This window comes from Pleurodeles waltl, chromosome 2_2, assembly GCF_031143425.1.
Source record: "Pleurodeles waltl isolate 20211129_DDA chromosome 2_2, aPleWal1.hap1.20221129, whole genome shotgun sequence".
Classification (NCBI taxonomy): domain Eukaryota; kingdom Metazoa; phylum Chordata; class Amphibia; order Caudata; family Salamandridae; genus Pleurodeles; species Pleurodeles waltl.
The window spans coordinates 1,131,078,266-1,131,098,834 of record NC_090439.1 but is presented as its reverse complement, the minus strand read 5'-3'; the positions used below and the strand labels follow the sequence as shown (position 1 = coordinate 1,131,098,834).

At 47.8% G+C, this 20,569-nt stretch overlaps 1 protein-coding gene across 1 annotated transcript in view; it reads left to right on the top strand.

Moving 5' to 3' along the window:
- LOC138282944 (protein mono-ADP-ribosyltransferase PARP14-like) overlaps positions 1-18,241 on the top strand; it is a 570,373-nt gene extending 552,132 nt beyond the window's left edge. The window contains exon 12 of the mRNA XM_069221010.1: positions 15,209-18,241. Within this exon, the coding sequence (XP_069077111.1) occupies positions 15,209-15,498 (290 nt within the window). The 3' untranslated portion in view covers positions 15,499-18,241. The remainder of the gene's footprint in view (positions 1-15,208) is intronic.
- The last annotated feature ends 2,328 nt before the right edge of the window (positions 18,242-20,569 follow it).

Here is a 20,569-nt window from a genome sequence, read left to right as displayed (position 1 = left end):
TCTTTACTCTCCTCCAGTAGCTACCTGCAGGTTTCATGTACGTGCGCCTTCTTTCCTCCTCTTTACGCTCCTCCAGTAGCTACCCACAGGTTTAATGTACGCACGCCTTCTTTCCTCCTCTTTACGCTCCTCCAGTAGCTATCCACAGGTTTCATGTACGCGCACTTTCTTTCCTCCTCTTTACTCTCCTCCAGTAGCTACCCACAGGTTTCATTTACGCGCACCTTCTTTCCTCCTCTTTACTCTCCTCCACTAGCTACCCATAGGTTTCATGTACGCATGCCATCTTTCCTCCTCTTTGCTCTCCTCCAGTAGCTACCCACAGGTTTCATTTATGCGCACCTTCTTTCCTCCTCTTTCCTCTCCTCCAGTAGCTACCCACAGGTTTAATGTAAGCGTACCTTCTTTCCTCGTCTTTACTCTCCTCCAGTAGCTACCCACAGGTTTAATGTACGTTCGCCTTCTTTCCTCCTCTTTACGCTTCTATAGTAGCTACCACAGGTTTAATATACGCACACCTTCTTTCCCCCTCTTTACGCTCCTCCATTAGCTACCCACAGGTTTAATGTACGTGTACCTTCTTTCCTCCTCTTTACGCTCCTCCAGTAGCTACCCACAGTTTTAATGTACGCACACCTTCTTTCCTCCTCTTTACGCATTCCAGTAGCTACCCACAGGTTTAATGTACACGCACCTTCTTTCCTCCTCTTTACTCTCCTCCAGGAGCTACCCACAGGTTTAATGTACGCTTGCCTTCTTTCCTCTTCTTTGCTCTCCTCCCGTAGCTACCCACAGGTTCAATGGACACGTGCCTTCTTTCCTCCTCTTTACTCTCCTCCCGTAGCTACCCACAGGTTTCATGTACACGTGCCTTCTTTCCTCCTCTGTACTCTCCTCCAGTAGCTACCCACAGGTTTAATGTACGCGCACCTTCTTTCCTCCTCTTTACGCTCCTCCAGTAGCTACCCACCGGGTTAATGTACTCGCACCTTCTCTCCTCCTCTTTACTCTCCTCTAGTAGCTACGCACAGGTGTCATGTACGCACGCCTTCTTTCCTCCTCTTTACGCGCCTCCAGTATCTACCCATAGGTTTAAAGTACGCACACCTTATTTCCTCTTCTTTACGCTCCTCCAGTAGCTACCCATAGGTTTGATGTACGCATGCCTTCTTTCCTCCTCTTTACTCTCCTCCTGTAGTACGCGCACCTTCTTTCTTCCTCTTTACTCTCCTCCCGTAGCTACCCACAGAAGGATTCATGCAGACGTGACTTCTTTCCTCCTCTTTACGCTCCTCCAGTAGCTACCCACACGTTTAATGTACGCTCACCTTCTTTCCTCCTCTTTACGCTCCTCCAGTAGCTACCCACAGGTTTAATGTACGCGCACCTTCTTTCCTCCTCTTTACGCTCCTTCAGTAGCTACCCACAGGTTTCATGTACGCACGCCTTCTTTCCTCCTCTTCACGCTCCTCCAGTAGCTACCCAGAGGTTTAATGTACGCGCACCTTCTTAACCCCTCTTTACGCTCCTCCAGTAGCTACCCAGAGGTTTAATATACGCGCACCTTCTTTTCTCCTCTCTACTGTCCTCCAGTAGCTGCCCACAGGTTTAGTGTACGCCCACCTTCTTTCCTCCTCTTTATTCTCCTCCAGTAGCTACCCACAGGTTTAATAGACGCGCACGTCCTTTCCTCCTCTTTACGATCCTCCAGTAGCTACCCACAGGTTTAATCTATGCACACCTTCTTTCCTCCTCTTTACTCCCCTCCCATAGCTACCCACAGGTTTAATCTATGCACACCTTCTTTCCTCCTCTTTACTCCCCTCCCATAGCTACCCACAGGTTTAATGTACGCGCGCCTTCTTTCCTCCTCTTTACTCTCCTCCCGTAGCTACCCACAGGTTTAATGTACGCACACCTTCTTTGCTCCTCTTTACTCTCCTCCAGTAGATACCCACAGGTTTCATGTACCCGTGCCTTTTTTCCTCCACTTTATGCTCCTCCAACAGCTACCCATAGGTTTCACGCACGTGCGCCTTCTTTCCTCCTCTTTACACTCCTCCAGTAGCTGCCCACAGGTTTCATGTACGTTCTTTCCTCCTCTTTACGCTTCTATAGTAGCTACCACAAGTTTAATATACGCACACCTTCTTTCCCCCTCTTTACGATCCTCCATTAGCTACCCACAGGTTTAATGTACGTGTACCTTCTTTCCTCCTCTTTACGCTCCTCCAGTAGCTACCCACAGGTTTAATGTACGCGCACCTTCTTTCCTCCTCTTTACGCTCCTCCAGTAGCTACCCACAGGTTTAATGTACACGCACCTTCTTTCCTCGTCTTTACTCTCCTCCAGGAGCTACCCACAGGTTTAATGTACGCGTGCCTTCTTTCCTCCTCTTTGCTCTTCTCCCGTAGCTACCCACAGGTTTAATGTACACGTGCCTTCTTTCCTCCTCTTTACTCTCCTCCTGTAGCTACCCACTGGTTTCATGTACGCGTGCCTTCTTTCCTCCTCTTTACGCTCCTCCAGTAGCTACCCACTGGGTTAATGTACTCGCACCTTCTCTCCTCCTCTTTACTCTCCTCCAGTAGCTACCCACAGGTGTCATGTACGCACGCCTTCTTTCCTCCTCTTTATGCGCCTCCAGTATCTACCCACAGGTTTAATGTACGCCCACCTTCTTTCCTCCTCTTTACGCTCCTCCAGTAGCTACCAATAGGTATGATGTACGCATGCCTTCTTTCCTCCTCTTTACTCTCCTCCCGTAGTACGCACACCTTCTTTCTTCCTCTTTACTCTCCTCCCGTAGCTACCCACAGAAGGATTCATGGACGCGTGACTTCTTTCCTCCTCTTTACGCTCCTCCAGTAGCTACCAATACGTTTAATGTACGCTCACCTTCTTTCCTCCTCTTTACGCTCCTCCAGTAGCTACCCACAGGTTTAATGTGCACGCACCTTCTTTCCTCCTCTTTACGCTCCTTCAGTAGCTACCCACAGGTTTCATGTACGCACGCCTTCTTTCCTCCTCTTCACGCTCCTCCAGTAGCTACTCAGAGGTTTAATGTACGCGCACCTTCTTTCCCCCTCTTTACGCTCCTCCAGTAGCTACCCAGAGGTTTAATATACGGGCACCTTCTTTCCTCCTTTTTAGTGTCCTCTAGTAGCTACCCACAGGTTTAGTGTACGCCCACCTTCTTTCCTTCTCTTTACTCTCCTCCAGTAGCTACCCATAGGTTTAATGTACGCGCGCCTTCTTTCCTCCTCTTTACGATCCTCCAGTAGCTACCCACAGGTTTAAGATACGCGCATCTCCTTTCCTCCTCTTTAGGATCCTCCAGTAGCTACCCACAGATTTAATGTACGCACGCCTTCTTTCCTCCTCTTTACTCCCCTCCCGTAGCTACCCACAGGTTTAATGTACGCGCGCCTTCTTTCCTCCTCTTTACTCTCCTCCCGTAGCTACCCACAAGTTTAATGTACGCACACCTTCTTTCCTCCTCTTTACTCTCCTCCAGTAGCTACCCACAGGTTTCATGTACGCGCGCCTTTTTTCCTCCACTTTATGCTCCTCCAACAGCTACCCACAGGTTTCATTTATGCGCACCTTCTTTCCTCCTCTTTCCTCTCCTCCAGTAGCTACCCACAGGTTTAATGTAAGCGTACCTTCTTTCCTCGTCTTTACTCTCCTCCAGTAGCTACCCACAGGTTTAATGTACGTTCGCCTTCTTTCCTTCTCTTTACGCTTCTATAGTAGCTACCACAGGTTTAATATACGCACACCTTCTTTCCCCCTCTTTACGCTCCTCCATTAGCTACCCACAGGTTTAATGTACGTGTACCTTCTTTCCTCCTCTTTACGCTCCTCCAGTAGCTACCCACAGTTTTAATGTACGCACACCTTCTTTCCTCCTCTTTACGCATTCCAGTAGCTACCCACAGGTTTAATGTACACGCACCTTCTTTCCTCCTCTTTACTCTCCTCCAGGAGCTACCCACAGGTTTAATGTACGCTTGCCTTCTTTCCTCTTCTTTGCTCTCCTCCCGTAGCTACCCACAGGTTTAATGGACACGTGCCTTCTTTCCTCCTCTTTACTCTCCTCCCGTAGCTACCCACAGGTTTCATGTACACGTGCCTTCTTTCCTCCTCTGTACTCTCCTCCAGTAGCTACCCACAGGTTTAATGTACGCGCACCTTCTTTCCTCCTCTTTACGCTCCTCCAGTAGCTACCCACCGGGTTAATGTACTCGCACCTTCTCTCCTCCTCTTTACTCTCCTCCAGTAGCTACGCACAGGTGTCATGTACGCACGCCTTCTTTCCTCCTCTTTACGCGCCTCCAGTATCTACCCATAGGTTTAAAGTACGCACACCTTATTTCCTCTTCTTTACGCTCCTCCAGTAGCTACCCATAGGTTTGATATACGCATGCCTTCTTTCCTCCTCTTTACTCTCCTCCTGTAGTACGCGCACCTTCTTTCTTCCTCTTTACTCTCCTCCCGTAGCTACCCACAGAAGGATTCATGCACACGTGACTTCTTTCCTCCTCTTTACGCTCCTCCAGTAGCTACCCACACGTTTAATGTACGCTCACCTTCTTTCCTCCTCTTTACGCTCCTCCAGTAGCTACCCACAGGTTTAATGTACGCGCACCTTCTTTCCTCCTCTTTACGCTCCTTCAGTAGCTTCCCACAGGTTTCATGTACGCACGCCTTCTTTCCTCCTGTTCACGCTCCTCCAGTAGCTACCCAGAGGTTTAATGTACGCACACCTTCTTAACCCCTCTTTACGCTCCTCCAGTAGCTACCCAGAGGTTTAATATACGCGCACCTTCTTTTCTCCTCTCTACTGTCCTCCAGTAGCTGCCCACAGGTTTAGTGTACGCCCACCTTCTTTCCTCCTCTTTACTCTCCTCCAGTAGCTACCCACAGGTTTAATAGACGCACACGTCCTTTCCTCCTCTTTACGATCCTCCAGTAGCTACCCACAGGTTTAATCTATGCACACCTTCTTTCCTCCTCTTTACTCCCCTCCCATAGCTACCCACAGGTTTAATCTATGCACACCTTCTTTCCTCCTCTTTACTCCCCTCCCATAGCTACCCACAGGTTTAATGTACGCGCGCCTTCTTTCCTCCTCTTTACTCTCCTCCCGTAGCTACCCACAGGTTTAATGTACGCACACCTTCTTTGCTCCTCTTTACTCTCCTCCAGTAGATACCCACAGGTTTCATGTACCCATGCCTTTTTTCCTCCACTTTATGCTCCTCCAACAGCTACCCATAGGTTTCACGCACGCGCGCCTTCTTTCCTCCTCTTTACACTCCTCCAGTAGCAGCCCACAGGTTTCATGTACGTTCTTTCCTCCTCTTTACGCTTCTATAGTAGCTACCACAAGTTTAATATACGCACACCTTCTTTCCCCCTCTTTACGATCCTCCATTAGCTACCCACAGGTTTAATGTACGTGTACCTTCTTTCCTCCTCTTTACGCTCCTCCAGTAGCTACCCACAGGTTTAATGTACACGCACCTTCTTTCCTCGTCTTTACTCTCCTCCAGGAGCTACCCACAGGTTTAATGTACGCGTGCCTTCTTTCCTCCTCTTTGCTCTCCTCCCGTAGCTACCCACAGGTTTAATGTACACGTGCCTTCTTTCCTCCTCTTTACTCTCCTCCTGTAGCTACCCACTGGTTTCATGTACGCGTGCCTTCTTTCCTCCTCTTTACGCTCCTCCAGTAGCTACCCACTGGGTTAATGTACTCGCACCTTCTCTCCTCCTCTTTACTCTCCTCCAGTAGCTACCCACAGGTGTCATGTACGCACGCCTTCTTTCCTCCTCTTTATGCGCCTCCAGTATCTACCCACAGGTTTAATGTACGCACACCTTCTTTCCTCCTCTTTACGCTCCTCCAGTAGCTACCAGTAGGTATGATGTACGCATGCCTTCTTTCCTCCTCTTTACTCTCCTCCCGTAGTACGCGCACCTTCTTTCTTCCTCTTTACTCTCCTCCCGTAGCTACCCACAGAAGGATTCATGGACGCGTGACTTCTTTCCTCCTCTTTACGCTCCTCCAGTAGCTACCAATACGTTTAATGTACGCTCACCTTCTTTCCTCCTCTTTACGCTCCTCCAGTAGCTACCCACAGGTTTAATGTGCACGCACCTTCTTTCCTCCTCTTTACGCTCCTTCAGTAGCTACCCACAGGTTTCATGTACGCACGCCTTCTTTCCTCCTCTTCACGCTCCTCCAGTAGCTACTCAGAGGTTTAATGTACGCGCACCTTCTTTCCCCCTCTTTACGCTCCTCCAGTAGCTACCCAGAGGTTTAACATACGGGCACCTTCTTTCCTCCTTTTTAGTGTCCTCTAGTAGCTACCCACAGGTTTAGTGTACGCCCACCTTCTTTCCTTCTCTTTACTCTGCTCCAGTAGCTACCCATAGGTTTAATGTACGCGCGCCTTCTTTCCTCCTCTTTACGATCCTCCAGTAGCTACCCACAGGTTTAAGATACGCGCATCTCCTTTCCTCCTCTTTAGGATCCTCCAGTAGCTACCCACAGATTTAATGTACGCACGCCTTCTTTCCTCCTCTTTACTCCCCTCCCGTAGCTACCCACAGGTTTAATGTACGCGTGCCTTCTTTCCTCCTCTTTACTCTCCTCCCGTAGCTACCCACAAGTTTAATGTACGCACACCTTCTTTCCTCCTCTTTACTCTCCTCCAGTAGCTACCCACAGGTTTCATGTACGCGCGCCTTCTTTCCTCCACTTTATGCTCCTCCAACAGCTACCCACAGGTTTCATGTACGCGCGCCTTCTTTTCTCCTCTTTACGCTCCTCCAGTAGCTACCCACAGGTTTCATGTACGCGCGCCTTCTTTCCCCCACTTTATGCTCCTCCAGTAGCTACCCACAGGTTTCATATACGTGTGCCTTCTTTCCTCCACTTTATGCTGCTCCAGTAGCTACCCACAGGTTTCATGTACGCACACCTTCTTTCCTCCTCTTTACTCTCTTCCAGTAGCTACCCACAGGTTTCATGTACGTGCGCTTTCTTTCCTCCTCTTTATGCTCCTCCAGTAGCTACCCACAGGTTTTATGTACGCGCGCCTTCTTTCCTCCACTTTACTCTCCTCCAGTAGCTATCCACAGGTTTCATGTACGCGCACCTTCTTTCCTCCTCTTTACTCTCCTCTAGTAGCTACCCACAGGTTTCATGCACGCGCCTTCTTTCCTCCTCTTCATGCTCCTCCAGTAGCTACCCACAGGTTTAATGTACGCACACCTTCTTTCCTCCTCTTTACTCTCCTCCAGTAGCTACCCTCAGGTTTCATGTACGTGCGCCTTCTTTCCTCCTCTTTACGCTCCTCCAGTAGCAACCCACAGGTTTAATGTACGCACGCCTTCTTTCCTCCTCTTTACGCTCCTCCAGTAGCTATCCACAGGTTTCATGTACGCGCACTTTCTTTCCTCCTCTTTACTCTCCTCCAGTAGCTACCCACAGGTTTCATTTACGCGCACCTTCTTTCCTCCTCTTTACTCTCCTCCAGTAGCTACCCATAGGTTTCATGTACGCATGCCATCTTTCCTCCTCTTTGCTCTCCTCCAGTAGCTACCCACAGGTTTCATGTATGCGCACCTTCTTTCCTCCTCTTTCCTCTCCTCCAGTAGCTACCCACAGGTTTAATGTACGCGTGCCTTCTTTCCTCGTCTTTACTCTCCTCCAGTAGCTACCCACAGGTTTAATGTACGCGCACCTTCTTTCCTCCTCTTTACTCTCCTCCCGTAGCTTCCCACAGGTTTCATGTACGTGCACCTTCGTGCCTCCTCTTTACTCTCCTCCTGTAGCTACCCATAGATTTCATGTACGCGTGCCTTCATTCCTCCTCTTTACACTCCTCCAGTAGCTATCCACAGGTTTAATGTATGTGCATCTTCTTTCCTCCTCTTTACACTCCTCCAGTAGCTACCCATAGGTTTAATGTACGTGCACCTTTTTTTCTCCTCTTTACTGTCCTTCAGTAGCTACCCACAGGTTTCATGTACGCACGCCTTCTTTCCTCCTCTTCATGCTCCTCCAGTAGCTACCTAGAGGTTTAATGTACGTGCACCTTCTTTCCCCCTCTTTTCGCTCCTCCAGTAGCTACCCACAGGTTTAATGTACGCGCACCTTCTTTCCTCCTCTTTACTGTCCTCCAGTAGCTACCCACAGGTTTAGTGTATGCCCACCTTCTTTTCTCCTCTTTACTCTCCTCCAGTAGCTACCCACAGGTTTAATGTACGCGCGCCTTCTTTCCTCCTCTTTACGATCCTCCAGTAGCTACCCACAGGTTTAATATACCCGCGCCTTCTTTCCTCCTCTTTACGATCCTCCAGTAGCTGCCCACAGGTTTAATGTACACACGCCTTCTTTCCTCCTCTTTAGTCCCCTCCCGTAGCTACCCACAGGTTTAATGTACGCGCGCCTTCTTTCCTCCTCTTCACTCTCCTCCCGTAGCTACCCACAGGTTTAATGTACACACACCTTCTTTCCTCCTCTTTACTCTCCTCCAGTAGCTACCCACAGGTTTCATGTACGCGCGCCTTCTTTCCTCCACTTTATGCTCCTCCAACAGCTACCCACAGGTTTCATGTACGCGCGCCTTCTTTCCTCCTCTTTACGTTCCTCCAGTAGCTACCCACAGGTTTCATGTACGCGCGCCTTCTTTCCTCCACTTTATGCTCCTCCAGTAGCTACCCACAGGTTTCATATACGTGTGCCTTCTTTCCTCCACTTTATGCTCCTCCAGTAGCTACCCACAGGTTTAATGTACGCGCACCTTCTTTCCTACTCTTTACTCTCCTCCAGTAGCTACCCACAGGTTTCATGTAAGCGTGCCTTCTTTCCTCCTCTTTACGCTCCTCCAGTAGCTACCCACAGGTTTCATGTACGCGCGCCTTCTTTCCTCCACTTTACTGTCCTCCAGTAGCTATCCACAGGTTTCATGTACGCGCACCTTCTTTCCTCCTCTTTACTCTCCTCTAGTAGCTACCCACAGGTTTCATGTACGTGCCTTCTTTCCTCCTCTTCATGCTCCTCCAGTAGCTACCCACAGGTTTAATGTACGCGCACCTTCTTTCCTCCTCTTTTCTCTCTTCCAGTAGCTTCCTACAGGTTTAATGTACGCGTGCCTTCTTTCCTCCTCTTTACTCTCCTCCCGTAGCTACCCACAGGTTTAATGTACACGTGCCTTCTTTCCTCCTCTTTCCTCTCCTCCCGTAGCTACCCACAGGTTTCATGTACGCGCGCCTTCTTTCCTCCTCTGTACTCTTCTCCAGTAGGTACCCACAGGTTTAATGTAAGCGTACCTTCTTTCCTCCTCTTTACGCTCCTCCAGTAGCTACCCACAGGTTTAATGTATTCGCACCTTTTCTCCTCCTCTTTACTCTCCTCCAGTAGCTACCCACAGGTGTCATGTACGCACGCCTTCTTTCCTCCTCTTTACTCGCCTCCAGTACCTACCCACAGGTTTAATGTACGCGCACCTTCTTTCCTCCTCTTTACACTCCTCCAGTAGCTACCCATAGGTTTCATGTACGCGTGCCTTCTTTCCTCCTCTTTACTCTCCTCCCGTAGTACGCGCGCCTTCTTTCTTCCTGTTTACTCTCCTCCTGTAGCTACCCACAGAAGGATCCATGTACGCGTGCTTTCTTTCCTCCTCTTTACGCTCCACCAGTAGCTACCCACAGGTTTAATGTACACTCATCTTCTTTCCTCCTCTTTATGCTCCTCCAGTAGCTACCAACAGGTTTAATGTACGCGCACCTTCTTTCCTCCTCTTTACGCTCCTTCAGTAGCTACCCACAGGTTTCATGTACGCACGCCTTCTTTCCTCCTCTTCACGCTCCTCCAGTAGCTACCCAGAGGTTTAATGTACGCGCACCTTCTTTCCCCCTCTTTACACTCCTCCAGTAGCTACCCACAGGTTTAATGTACGCGCACCTTCTTTCCTCCTCTTTACTGTCCTCCAGCAGCTACCCACAGGTTTAGTGCACGCCCACCATCTTTCCTCCTCTTTACTCTCCTCCAGTAGCTACCCACAGGTTTAATGTACGTGCGCCTTCCTTCCTCCTCTTTACGATCCTCCAGTAGCTACCCACAGGTTTAATGTACGCGCGCCTTCTTTCCTCCTTTTTACTCCCCTCCCGTAGTTACCCACAGGTTTAATGTACGCGTGCCTTTTTTCATCTTCTTTACTCTCCTCCAGTAGCTACCCAAAGGTTTAATGTACGCGCACCTTCTTTCCTCCTCTTTACTCTCCTCCAGTAGCTACCCACAGGTTTAATATACGCGTGCTTTCTTTCCTCCTCTTCAAGCTCCTCCAGTAGCTACCCACAGGTTTCATGTACGCGTGCCTTCTTTCCTCCACTTTACGCTCCTCCAGTAGCTACCCACAGGTTTAATGTACGTGCGCCTTCTTTCCTCCACTTTATGCTCCTCCAGTAGCTAACCACAGGTTTAATGTATGCGCACCTTCTTTCCTCCTCTTTACTCTCCTCCTGTAGCTACCCACAGGTTTAATGTACACGCGCCTTCATTCCTCCTCTTTACTCTCCTCCAGTAGCTACCCACAGGTTTCATGTATGCGCACCTTCTTTCCTCCTCTTTCCTCTCCTCCAGTAGCTACCCACAGGTTTAATGTACGCGTGCCTTCTTTCCTCGTCTTTACTCTCCTCCAGTAGCTACCCACAGGTTTAATGTACGCGCACCTTCTTTCCTCCTCTTTACTCTCCTCCCGTAGCTACCCACAGGTTTAATATACCCGCACCTTCTTTCCTCCTCTTTACGATCCTCCAGTAGCTGCCCACAGGTTTAATGTACGCACGCCTTCTTTCCTCCTCTTTAGTCCCCTCCCGTAGCTACCCACAGGTTTAATGTACGCGCGCCTTCTTTCATCCTCTTCACTCTCCTCCCGTAGCTACCCACAGGTTTAATGTACACACACCTTCTTTCCTCCTCTTTACTCTCCTCCAGTAGCTACCCACAGGTTTCATGTACGCGCGCCTTCTTTCCTCCACTTTATGCTCCTCCAACAGCTACCCACAGGTTTCATGTACGCGCGCCTTCTTTCCTCCTCTTTACGTTCCTCCAGTAGCTACCCACAGGTTTCATGTACGCGCGCCTTCTTTCCTCCAGTTTATGCTCCTCCAGTAGCTACCCACAGGTTTCATATACGTGTGGCTTCTTTCCTCCACTTTATGCTCCTCCAGTAGCTACCCACAGGTTTAATGTACGCGCACCTTCTTTCCTACTCTTTACTCTCCTCCAGTAGCTACCCACAGGTTTCATGTAAGCGTGCCTTCTTTCCTCCTCTTTACGCTCCTCCAGTAGCTACCCACAGGTTTCATGTACGCGCGCCTTCTTTCCTCCACTTTACTGTCCTCCAGTAGCTATCCACAGGTTTCATGTACGCGCACCTTCTTTCCTCCTCTTTACTCTCCTCTAGTAGCTACCCACAGGTTTCATGTACGTGCCTTCTTTCCTCCTCTTCATGCTCCTCCAGTAGCTACCCACAGGTTTAATGTACGCGCACCTTCTTTCCTCCTCTTTTCTCTCTTCCAGTAGCTTCCTACAGGTTTAATGTACGCGTGCCTTCTTTCCTCCTCTTTACTCTCCTCACGTAGCTACCCACAGGTTTAATGTACACGTGCCTTCTTTCCTCTCCTCCTCTTTCCTCTCCTCCCGTAGCTACCCACAGGTTTCATGTACGCGCGCCTTCTTTCCTCCTCTGCACTCTTCTCCAGTAGGTACCCACAGGTTTAATGTAAGCGTACCTTCTTTCCTCCTCTTTACGCTCCTCCAGTAGCTACCCACAGGTTTAATGTATTCGCACCTTTTCTCCTCCTCTTTACTCTCCTCCAGTAGCTACCCACAGGTGTCATGTACGCACGCCTTCTTTCCTCCTCTTTACTCGCCTCCAGTACCTACCCACAGGTTTAATGTACGCGCACCTTCTTTCCTCCTCTTTACACTCCTCCAGTAGCTACCCATAGGTTTCATGTACGCGTGCCTTCTTTCCTCCTCTTTACTCTCCTCCCGTAGTACGCGCGCCTTCTTTCTTCCTGTTTACTCTCCTCCTGTAGCTACCCACAGAAGGATCCATGTACGCGTGCCTTCTTTCCTCCTCTTTACGCTCCACCAGTAGCTACCCACAGGTTTAATGTACGCTCCCCTTCTTTCCTCCTCTTTATGCTCCTCCAGTAGCTACCAACAGGTTAAGGCCCATATTTATACTTTTTGACGCTAAACTGCGCTAACGCAGTTTAGCGTCAAAAAGTTTTGCGCCGGCTAACGCCATTCTGAAGCGCCATGCGGGCGCCGTATTTATTGAATGGCGTTAGCCGGCGCAAGCAGACCGGCGCTGCCTGGTGTGCGCGAGAAAAACCACGTACACCAGGCAGCGCCGGCGTAGGGGGAAAATGGCGCATGGGCGTCTTAAAATGGGGCAAGTCAGGTTACGTCGAAAAAATCATCGTAACCCGACTTGCGCCATTTATTTTCGACGCCCATCCCCCATCAACATGACTCCTATCATTGTAAAGATAGGAGTCATGCCCCCTTGCCCAATGGCCATGCCCAGGGGACTTCTGTCCCCTGGGCATGGTCATTGGGCATAGTGGCATGTAGGGGGGCACAAATCAGGCCCCCCTATGCCAAAAAAAATTATTAAAAAAAAAAAAAAAATACTTACCTGAACTTACCTGAATGTCCCTGGGGTGGGTCCCTCCAGCCTTGGGTGTCCTCCTGGGGTGGGCAAGGGTGGCAGGGGGGGTCCCTGGGGGCAGGGGAGGGCACTCTGGGCTCATTTTGAGCCCACATGTCCCTTAACGCCATGCCTGACCCAGGCGTTAAAAAGCGGCGCAAATGCGCCGTTTTTAGCCACGCCCACTCCCGGGCGTCTCTTTTGCCCGGGAGTATAAATACCACGTAAAGGCCTGGGAGTCATTTTTTAGACGGGAACGCCTCCCTTGCATATCATTAACGCAAGGAAGGGGTTCACGCTAAAAAATGACGCACATTCCGGGAACTTTGGCGCTATACGCCTCTAACGCCATAGTATAAATATGGCGTTAGTTGGCGTTAGTTTAGCGCCGAATTTGCGTCGAAAAAAACGACGCAAATTCGGCGCAAACGGAGTATAAATACGGCCCTTAATGTTCGCGCACCTTCTTTCCTCCTCTTTACGCTCCTTCAGTAGCTACCCACAGGTTTCATGTACGCACGCCTTCTTTCCTCCTCTTCACGCTCCTCCAGTAGCTACCCAGAGGTTTAATGTACGCGCACCTTCTTTCCCCCTCTTTACACTCCTCCAGTAGCTACCCACAGGTTTAATGTACGCGCACCTTCTTTCCTCCTCTTTACTGTCCTCCAGCAGCCACCCACAGGTTTAGTGGATGCCCACCATCTTTCCTCCTCTTTACTCTCCTCCAGTAGCTACCCACAGGTTTAATGTACGTGCGCCTTCTTTCCTCCCCTTTACGATCCTCCAGTAGCTACCCACAGGTTTAATGTACGCGCGCCTTCTTTCCTCCTTTTTACTCCCCTCCCGTAGCTACCCACAGGTTTAATGTACGCGTGCCTTTTTTCATCTTCTTTACTCTCCTCCAGTAGCTACCCAAAGGTTTAATGTACGCGCACCTTCTTTCCTCCTCTTTACTCTCCTCCAGTAGCTACCCACAGGTTTAATATACGCGTGCTTTCTTTCCTCCTCTTCACGCTCCTCCAGTAGCTACCCACAGGTTTCATGTACGCGCGCCTTCTTTCCTCCACTTTACGCTCCTCCAGTAGCTACCCACAGGTTTAATGTACGTGCGCCTTCTTTCCTCCACTTTATGCTCCTCCAGTAGCTAACCACAGGTTTAATGTATGCGCACCTTCTTTCCTCCTCTTTACTCTCCTCCTGTAGCTACCCACAGGTTTAATGTACACGCGCCTTCATTCCTCCTCTTTACTCTCCTCCAGTAGCTACCCACAGGTTTCATGTATGCGCACCTTCTTTCCTCCTCTTTCCTCTCCTCCAGTAGCTACCCACAGGTTTAATGTACGCGTGCCTTCTTTCCTCGTCTTTACTCTCCTCCAGTAGCTACCCACAGGTTTAATGTACGCGCACCTTCTTTCCTCCTCTTTACTCTCCTCCCGTAGCTACCCACAGGTTTAATGTATGTGCATCTTCTTTCCTCCTCTTTACGCTCCTCCAGTAGCTAACCACAGGTTTAATGTATGCGCACCTTCTTTCCTCCTCTTTACTCTCCTCCTGTAGCTACCCACAGGTTTAATGTACACGCGCCTTCATTCCTCCTCTTTACTCTCCTCCAGTAGCTACCCACAGGTTTCATGTATGCGCACCTTCTTTCCTCCTCTTTCCTCTCCTCCAGTAGCTACCCACAGGTTTAATGTACGCGTGCCTTTTTTCCTCCTCTTTACTGTCCTCCAGCAGCTACCCACAGGTTTAATGTACGCACACCTTCTTTCCTCCTCTTTACTTTCCTCCAGTAGCTAACCACAGGTTTAATGCACGCGCATCTTCTTTCCTCCTCTTTACTCTCCTCCAGTAGCTAACCACAGGTTTAATGTACGCGCGCCTTCTTTCCTCCTCTTTACTCTCCTCCAGCAGCTATCCACAGGTTTAATGTACGCAGCCTTCTTTCCTCCTATTTACTCTCCTCCAGTAGCTACCCACAGGTTTCATGTACACGCGCCTTCTTTCCTCCTCTTTACTCTCCTCCAGTAGCTACCCACAGGTTTAATGTATGCGCATCTTCTTTCCTCCTCTTTACTCTCCTCCCGTAGCTACCCACAGGTTTAATGTATGCACGCCTTCTTTCCTCCTCTTTACTCTCCTCCAGTAGCTACCCACAGTTTTCATGTACGCACGCCTTCTTTCCTCCTCTTTACGCTACTCCTGTAGCCACCCGCAGGTTTAATGTACGCGCTCCTTCTTTCCTCCTCTGTACTCTCCTCGCATAACTACCCATAGATTTCATGTACGTGCGCCTACTGTCCTCCTCTTTACTACCCACCCATACTTACCCAATGGAGCTTCCATGTTTGCAAGTAGTTTTCGTAAGACGTTTTCCTGCGCAGTTATTTATTTTATTTTTTTTACAATAGGTTTCGTGGGCTGAAATATTCTAATCTCTGATGTCTCCTTTCTGTCCTTTCTGTTTCAGCAAAACTCTTTGGTTTCGGCGTTTATTTTGCAGTCTGTGCCAGTTATTCCTGTAAATATTCCATTGGACACTCCGTTGCAGGAGATCATTTCATGTACCAGGTGAAGGTGATTGCTGGAAGATACACTCAGGGTGAAAAACACATGAAGGATCCACCAGCCAGGCCTGGCAAGAACCCTAACGATCTCTATGACAGTGTGGTGGACAACGTTGGAAACCCCTCAATGTACGTAGTGTTCCATGATGACCAGGCTTACCCAGAGTACCTGATCACCTTCAAGCAGGTATGAGCTGAAGGAAATGCCTCCGCGTGGTGGTGGGGCTCCAGACCTTCCTCACAGGAATGGGTTGATCATCACAAAGGCCTTAAATATAGAGAGCATTCACTAACTGTAAAATGCTAACCTCCTGAGGGACCACTGATTACAATGAAGTAGTGGCTCAACTGTTCAAAGCCTATCAAGCTGGAAGATATCAGTAATAAGTAATTATAGATCAACCTTGAAGCAACATGCCTAGATGTCAGTGACCGATATTATTTTTCCAGTTCAGACTCTCACCTGAATAAGTTGTAAATGCTCAGAAGGGAGGCAAGCAGAAGGACCCCTCCGAGTACTGAGCACATCGAACAGATTATTCCTTAGTAGAACATATAAACAGTGTAAAACAGTCAAATAGTTCCAAATTCAAACAGCTGACCCCCTTGTCAGAGACAGGTCCACTTGAATACCTCTACCCCCCTTTGATGTGGTGCATGGACCACTACATCTTTTTACTTTGTCTTCTGTTGTAGGAACAACATTTAGGGTTTACTTCCCTTGTGACTACTTCCCCTACCCCCATCTTCATCCTCTGTTGCAGTAGAGGCCAGTGGTAAAACCAGAGAAAGAAGAAAGCCAACCACGAGCTGCGGCAGGAGAGCCCGTCATCACTGTCCTAGTGCAATAGGAAGCAGCAGCTGAAGATATGTGATGATCGGGTCAAGGAGGATCTGCAGATACGTCATGGTCACAGTGGGTGGGGGCAGAGGCTGCTCCCAACGAACCATGAAGAGAGAGCCCAGGACGATGACCAGCAGCATCACAGTGAGCAATCTCCCTGCGTATGTGATGTGGGGGCCATGAGGCTCCAGAACAACATGGCCCATGTCTGTGAACCCTCCAAAATGTTACAATCCATTCCACTCAGTTCATGGTACTCACTACTTCTCAACCCTCTCCCCACTTCTTCCTCCCACTAACACACTCACAGTCCACCTTGGCCCCTTCACTTCAGTTACTCTTGCCAGGGTAGTTTTTACACTTGAGCCTGCTGGCGCCTTTGCATTATTAAATATCTGCCTCCTTCTAACTCTAGAGTTCATGCCTATCTGAACTCCTTTTTAACCACTCCAGGTTCACTGCCAACTTCTCTCAGCGTTTCCAACTGCTGTTCTGCCTTTGCTAAAGAAGCCTGCTGCAGACTCATTTGTACTCAACTACCCATCACCTTGTGCTTTATCGCTTCTACAACAGCCTGTTCATCCCCTGGTGGCCTCCTTCCTTCCACTTCACTCGAGGGACCCTGCTATTAAACATTGTTTCATCACCGGCATCCACCATGACAGGCTGTTCTCTGGCCTTATTCTCCTGGTCCTATCAGTAACATTTGACTATGTCCATGCTTGTCAACCTTCTTACCTTTGACATCAAGGGCTCCGCTCCAGATTGGCCCACAGCCTTTATCTTAATTTGGCCCATTACAGTTTCAAGTGCTCTTTGTGGGAAAAACTATCACGTCTACCTTTTGCTTTTCTCTGGTCTTGGGTCTTCTCTTTCCCATAGGATGAACTACTTGCTGAGTCAATATTTTCTGTCCATTAACTTTTTTAAATCAACTCTAAGCAGACAGTATTCAGCTATTTTTCGAATTTTAGTGTTTCTCCCTAATTTTCCTCTCATTTTGGAAGCCCTGACTGCAGTCTTCCCACAACTCGTCCGCCGGTCACTCAACCCTTCCTAAACTGAAATCGTGTGCTTGGTGGATTTTGAGCTCTATGAAAAAAACTCTGGGCCTGATTACAAGTTCAGGTCTTATTTATTGTGCCTGATAAATAACATTACCATGGAAACGTTATTTATCAGGTGCAATAAGTAACACCTATTACGAGTTATTGGGGACCAACATGCAGATTATGGTGTTTAACTCACCAAAGCCCACGATACAGTAAACACTGCATGTCTTTCCCCCCATTAAATTTTGTAAGGTTTGACCTGCCGAGATGTAAAGAAGGTTGAGTTATTTAATGCATTTGAAAATTATCAGATGTGTTAAATACCTTCAAACTTGTAATTCTGACCCAAGCATAAACATGGGTTTACGCATGGCTCGGAATAGAAGGAGCAACTTGTTATCAGGCTCACCAGACGTAATGTGGAGTTTGGTGAAGGGGCTACTCTGTCACAGTTGTAGTGGATGTCTTGTCTGCTGTACTACACATCAGTTGCAGCTTATGGCACTTGCAATATGGTAGATGGAATATCTGTCATGCTTTGACAGAGTATCCCATCCATCTTTGGGTCAAACCACTAGACTTTGCCAGCCTACAGTGCCTGACAGTCAGCCTCAACTTACGCCTAAGTACCGGTCACCAAAAATACATAGATGCTGTGCTGCTTCTTGGTACTTTTTCACCTTAAAACATTTTACATGCATATCAATGGTTCCACTAAACTGATTTTCACCATGTTTGTGCCTTTTTTTAATTAAAAATCTGCCAATTTTTGTAAATTGTTTATCTTTTTTACTGTTTTATGTCTTGACTTTGTAATTGTGTTGGACCTAAAGACCTCTCTTAAGTTAGGTCTGGCTGCTTTTTGCCATAGCTACCAGGCGTTGAGCCCAGTGTTATTTATTGAAGCTGTGTTTAATCTGATCAGTTTTTACTCTTATCAATTGTGAATTACTTCTATCCTTCCCAATTATTAACCCACTTTCTTACAGTTTAAGAAATTAATTTGAAGTTGACATACCAAAAAGCAAGGAACAATAAAACCTAAGTAAATGTTTTGACAATAGGATTTCTTAGACTTTCTGTCTGTTTCTACCTTGAACCTAAACTGAAATCTGGGACCTCAAGGAAAGATAACAGTACAGGAGAAGAGAAAATGGAGGAAAGGATGGAGAGTGGCAGCATCAGGATAGTTGTTTTTAAAGGATGTTGGTATCTAGGGAGGCAATATAGGAAAGAGGGCGGGGAAGTATGGAAGAGCTTGCAATGGGGAACAAAACATTTAAAGAAGAACAGAGAGGAAGGTTGGGGCTGGGGGGGATTCAGTACATGTTGGCCATTGTAGGTGTTGTGTTCTTTGCTGGAATGGTTGTACATTGTGTGATATCTGTGGGGGCACAAACAGACATCACACATTTAGGTTGCACATATAAAGACAAACAAAATGAATAAAGCGTACACACTCAGACAACAAATCTGTACTTACCTGTAGACACCAGTGGATTCTATAACTGGAGAAACTCATATCTGATAATGCAAGACTTCAGACAGCAGGCCTTTTCCGAGACACAGAGTGCACTAGGTATTGGTCTTAGGCAGCATGGCTATTCCTGGGGGGAACATCCAAACTCAGGAAAGTAAACTTCAGGCTATGAAGATCTTGCTGCAGTTAGGGTCTGCATAGTAAAGTTTCTTCCCAGGTCACAAACCCATCACAGAGCAACCTTCCAGTAGCACAAGGCACCCAGCCATGACCAAGACCGGGGATGGTCAAGTCTTGGTGTGAGCTTGTCGTGCATTGAGTTGTTTTGTGAGGTATGAGATTTGTGAAGCACGTGAGAAGGGCTGTAAAACAACTGATGGTGGTTGAGTGGTGCAAGCAACTGGCCTTGTGTATGGGAAGGTAAGTGAATGCTGACACAATTTTCTATACCTCAGGACTTGGGTGTAGTCATTAAACATATGGCACCACTGGTCATAAGGACCTTTGGATATCAGCTGAATGTGTATTCTGGGAACCAACATCGGGACATACATTTAAAAATACATGAGGGAGGATAATTTCCAAGCCATGAACATTGATTAGGAAATTAGTCAAAGTTACCTGCATTACTCATTCAGTAAATCTGTTGTAAATTCAAGCATGCATTCAATATAATCAAGCCAACGGAGTAATATCAGGCAGATGGAAGCATAAATCATTTGAAGAGTTTAAAATGTTAATCCTTGGCAGAAAGTGTGACCCAAATAAAGGTTCAAGGCAAAAGAATCATAGGCATGCAAGAGTCTTGCTCAAGAACTGGGAATATGGGAAGTCCGGTCTTCCCTCAGCAAAGTCAGGACAAGATCTTGTGAGCTATTTGTTGGAAGAAGTACCAGGGAAAGACGAGGTGAAAATCGGATGTTTTATTTGGTCTCCACTAGCCGCCTCCACCTTGCACTCAGTGCCCTCAGCAGTCCCCTCACCAACGTTCTAAAGCAGACGTCACTGATTCAAGGGCCATTCCATTTCATGTGTAAGAGGGGGTAGGAAGGGCTGTACCATTGCTGCACTTCTAATTACTCAAACAAAAGATTTAACAGAAAATTAACCTAAACAATAATACTAATTATAACGTTATTCTAAGACACACAGTTGATGACAGTGCATTCTCCTCAGATCTCCCCACAAAGTCCTCGGAACTGCGATCAACTCGGTTGCTCCGTCTTCTTGGGATAGTTAAACTCCCATCATTCCCATCATGGAGTAAAGGCGCGCACAGCTGTACGACCCCGGTCGTTTCAACAAGAAGGAAAATGTGAAAGCATCTATAGAAATCAGCATAATGTTTAGCAGTGAAAGACCTTTGAGCAGCTGAGGCCTACTCGCAGTCAGCCGGCATTAAGAATGCACATTTGGGTAAATGTGAATATACTATCATCATCCTAATTCTCTATTCATCTGTCAGAGACACACATAAAAGAAACATGCAAATCTTGCCTACGTTGGTGCAATTCACAGTAATACCGATACATAAATATTCACAAATAAAACAGCATGTGAAAAGGGGGCTCCACCCTGCAACATACGGCATCGGATAAAATACAGTTCATAAGTGATTATCAATGCATAGATTTCCTGAAGAAGTCAACTAATTTCAAGGGTCCCAACCTGAAAGAAGATACTATAAACTAATGATAGAACTTCAATTATACATGTGTGTGGCTTCTTTATAGATATATAGCCACACATTAACACCGTAGCCGAGAACCATATCATGTGAACTATTCACCAGTGCATTAACAGGCACAGCGGCAGCCTCATGCCTCTCCCCACGAGGATCTCAGCTACAATCATGTCCTCTGGTCAGGACTTCTTCGGAAACTCATCA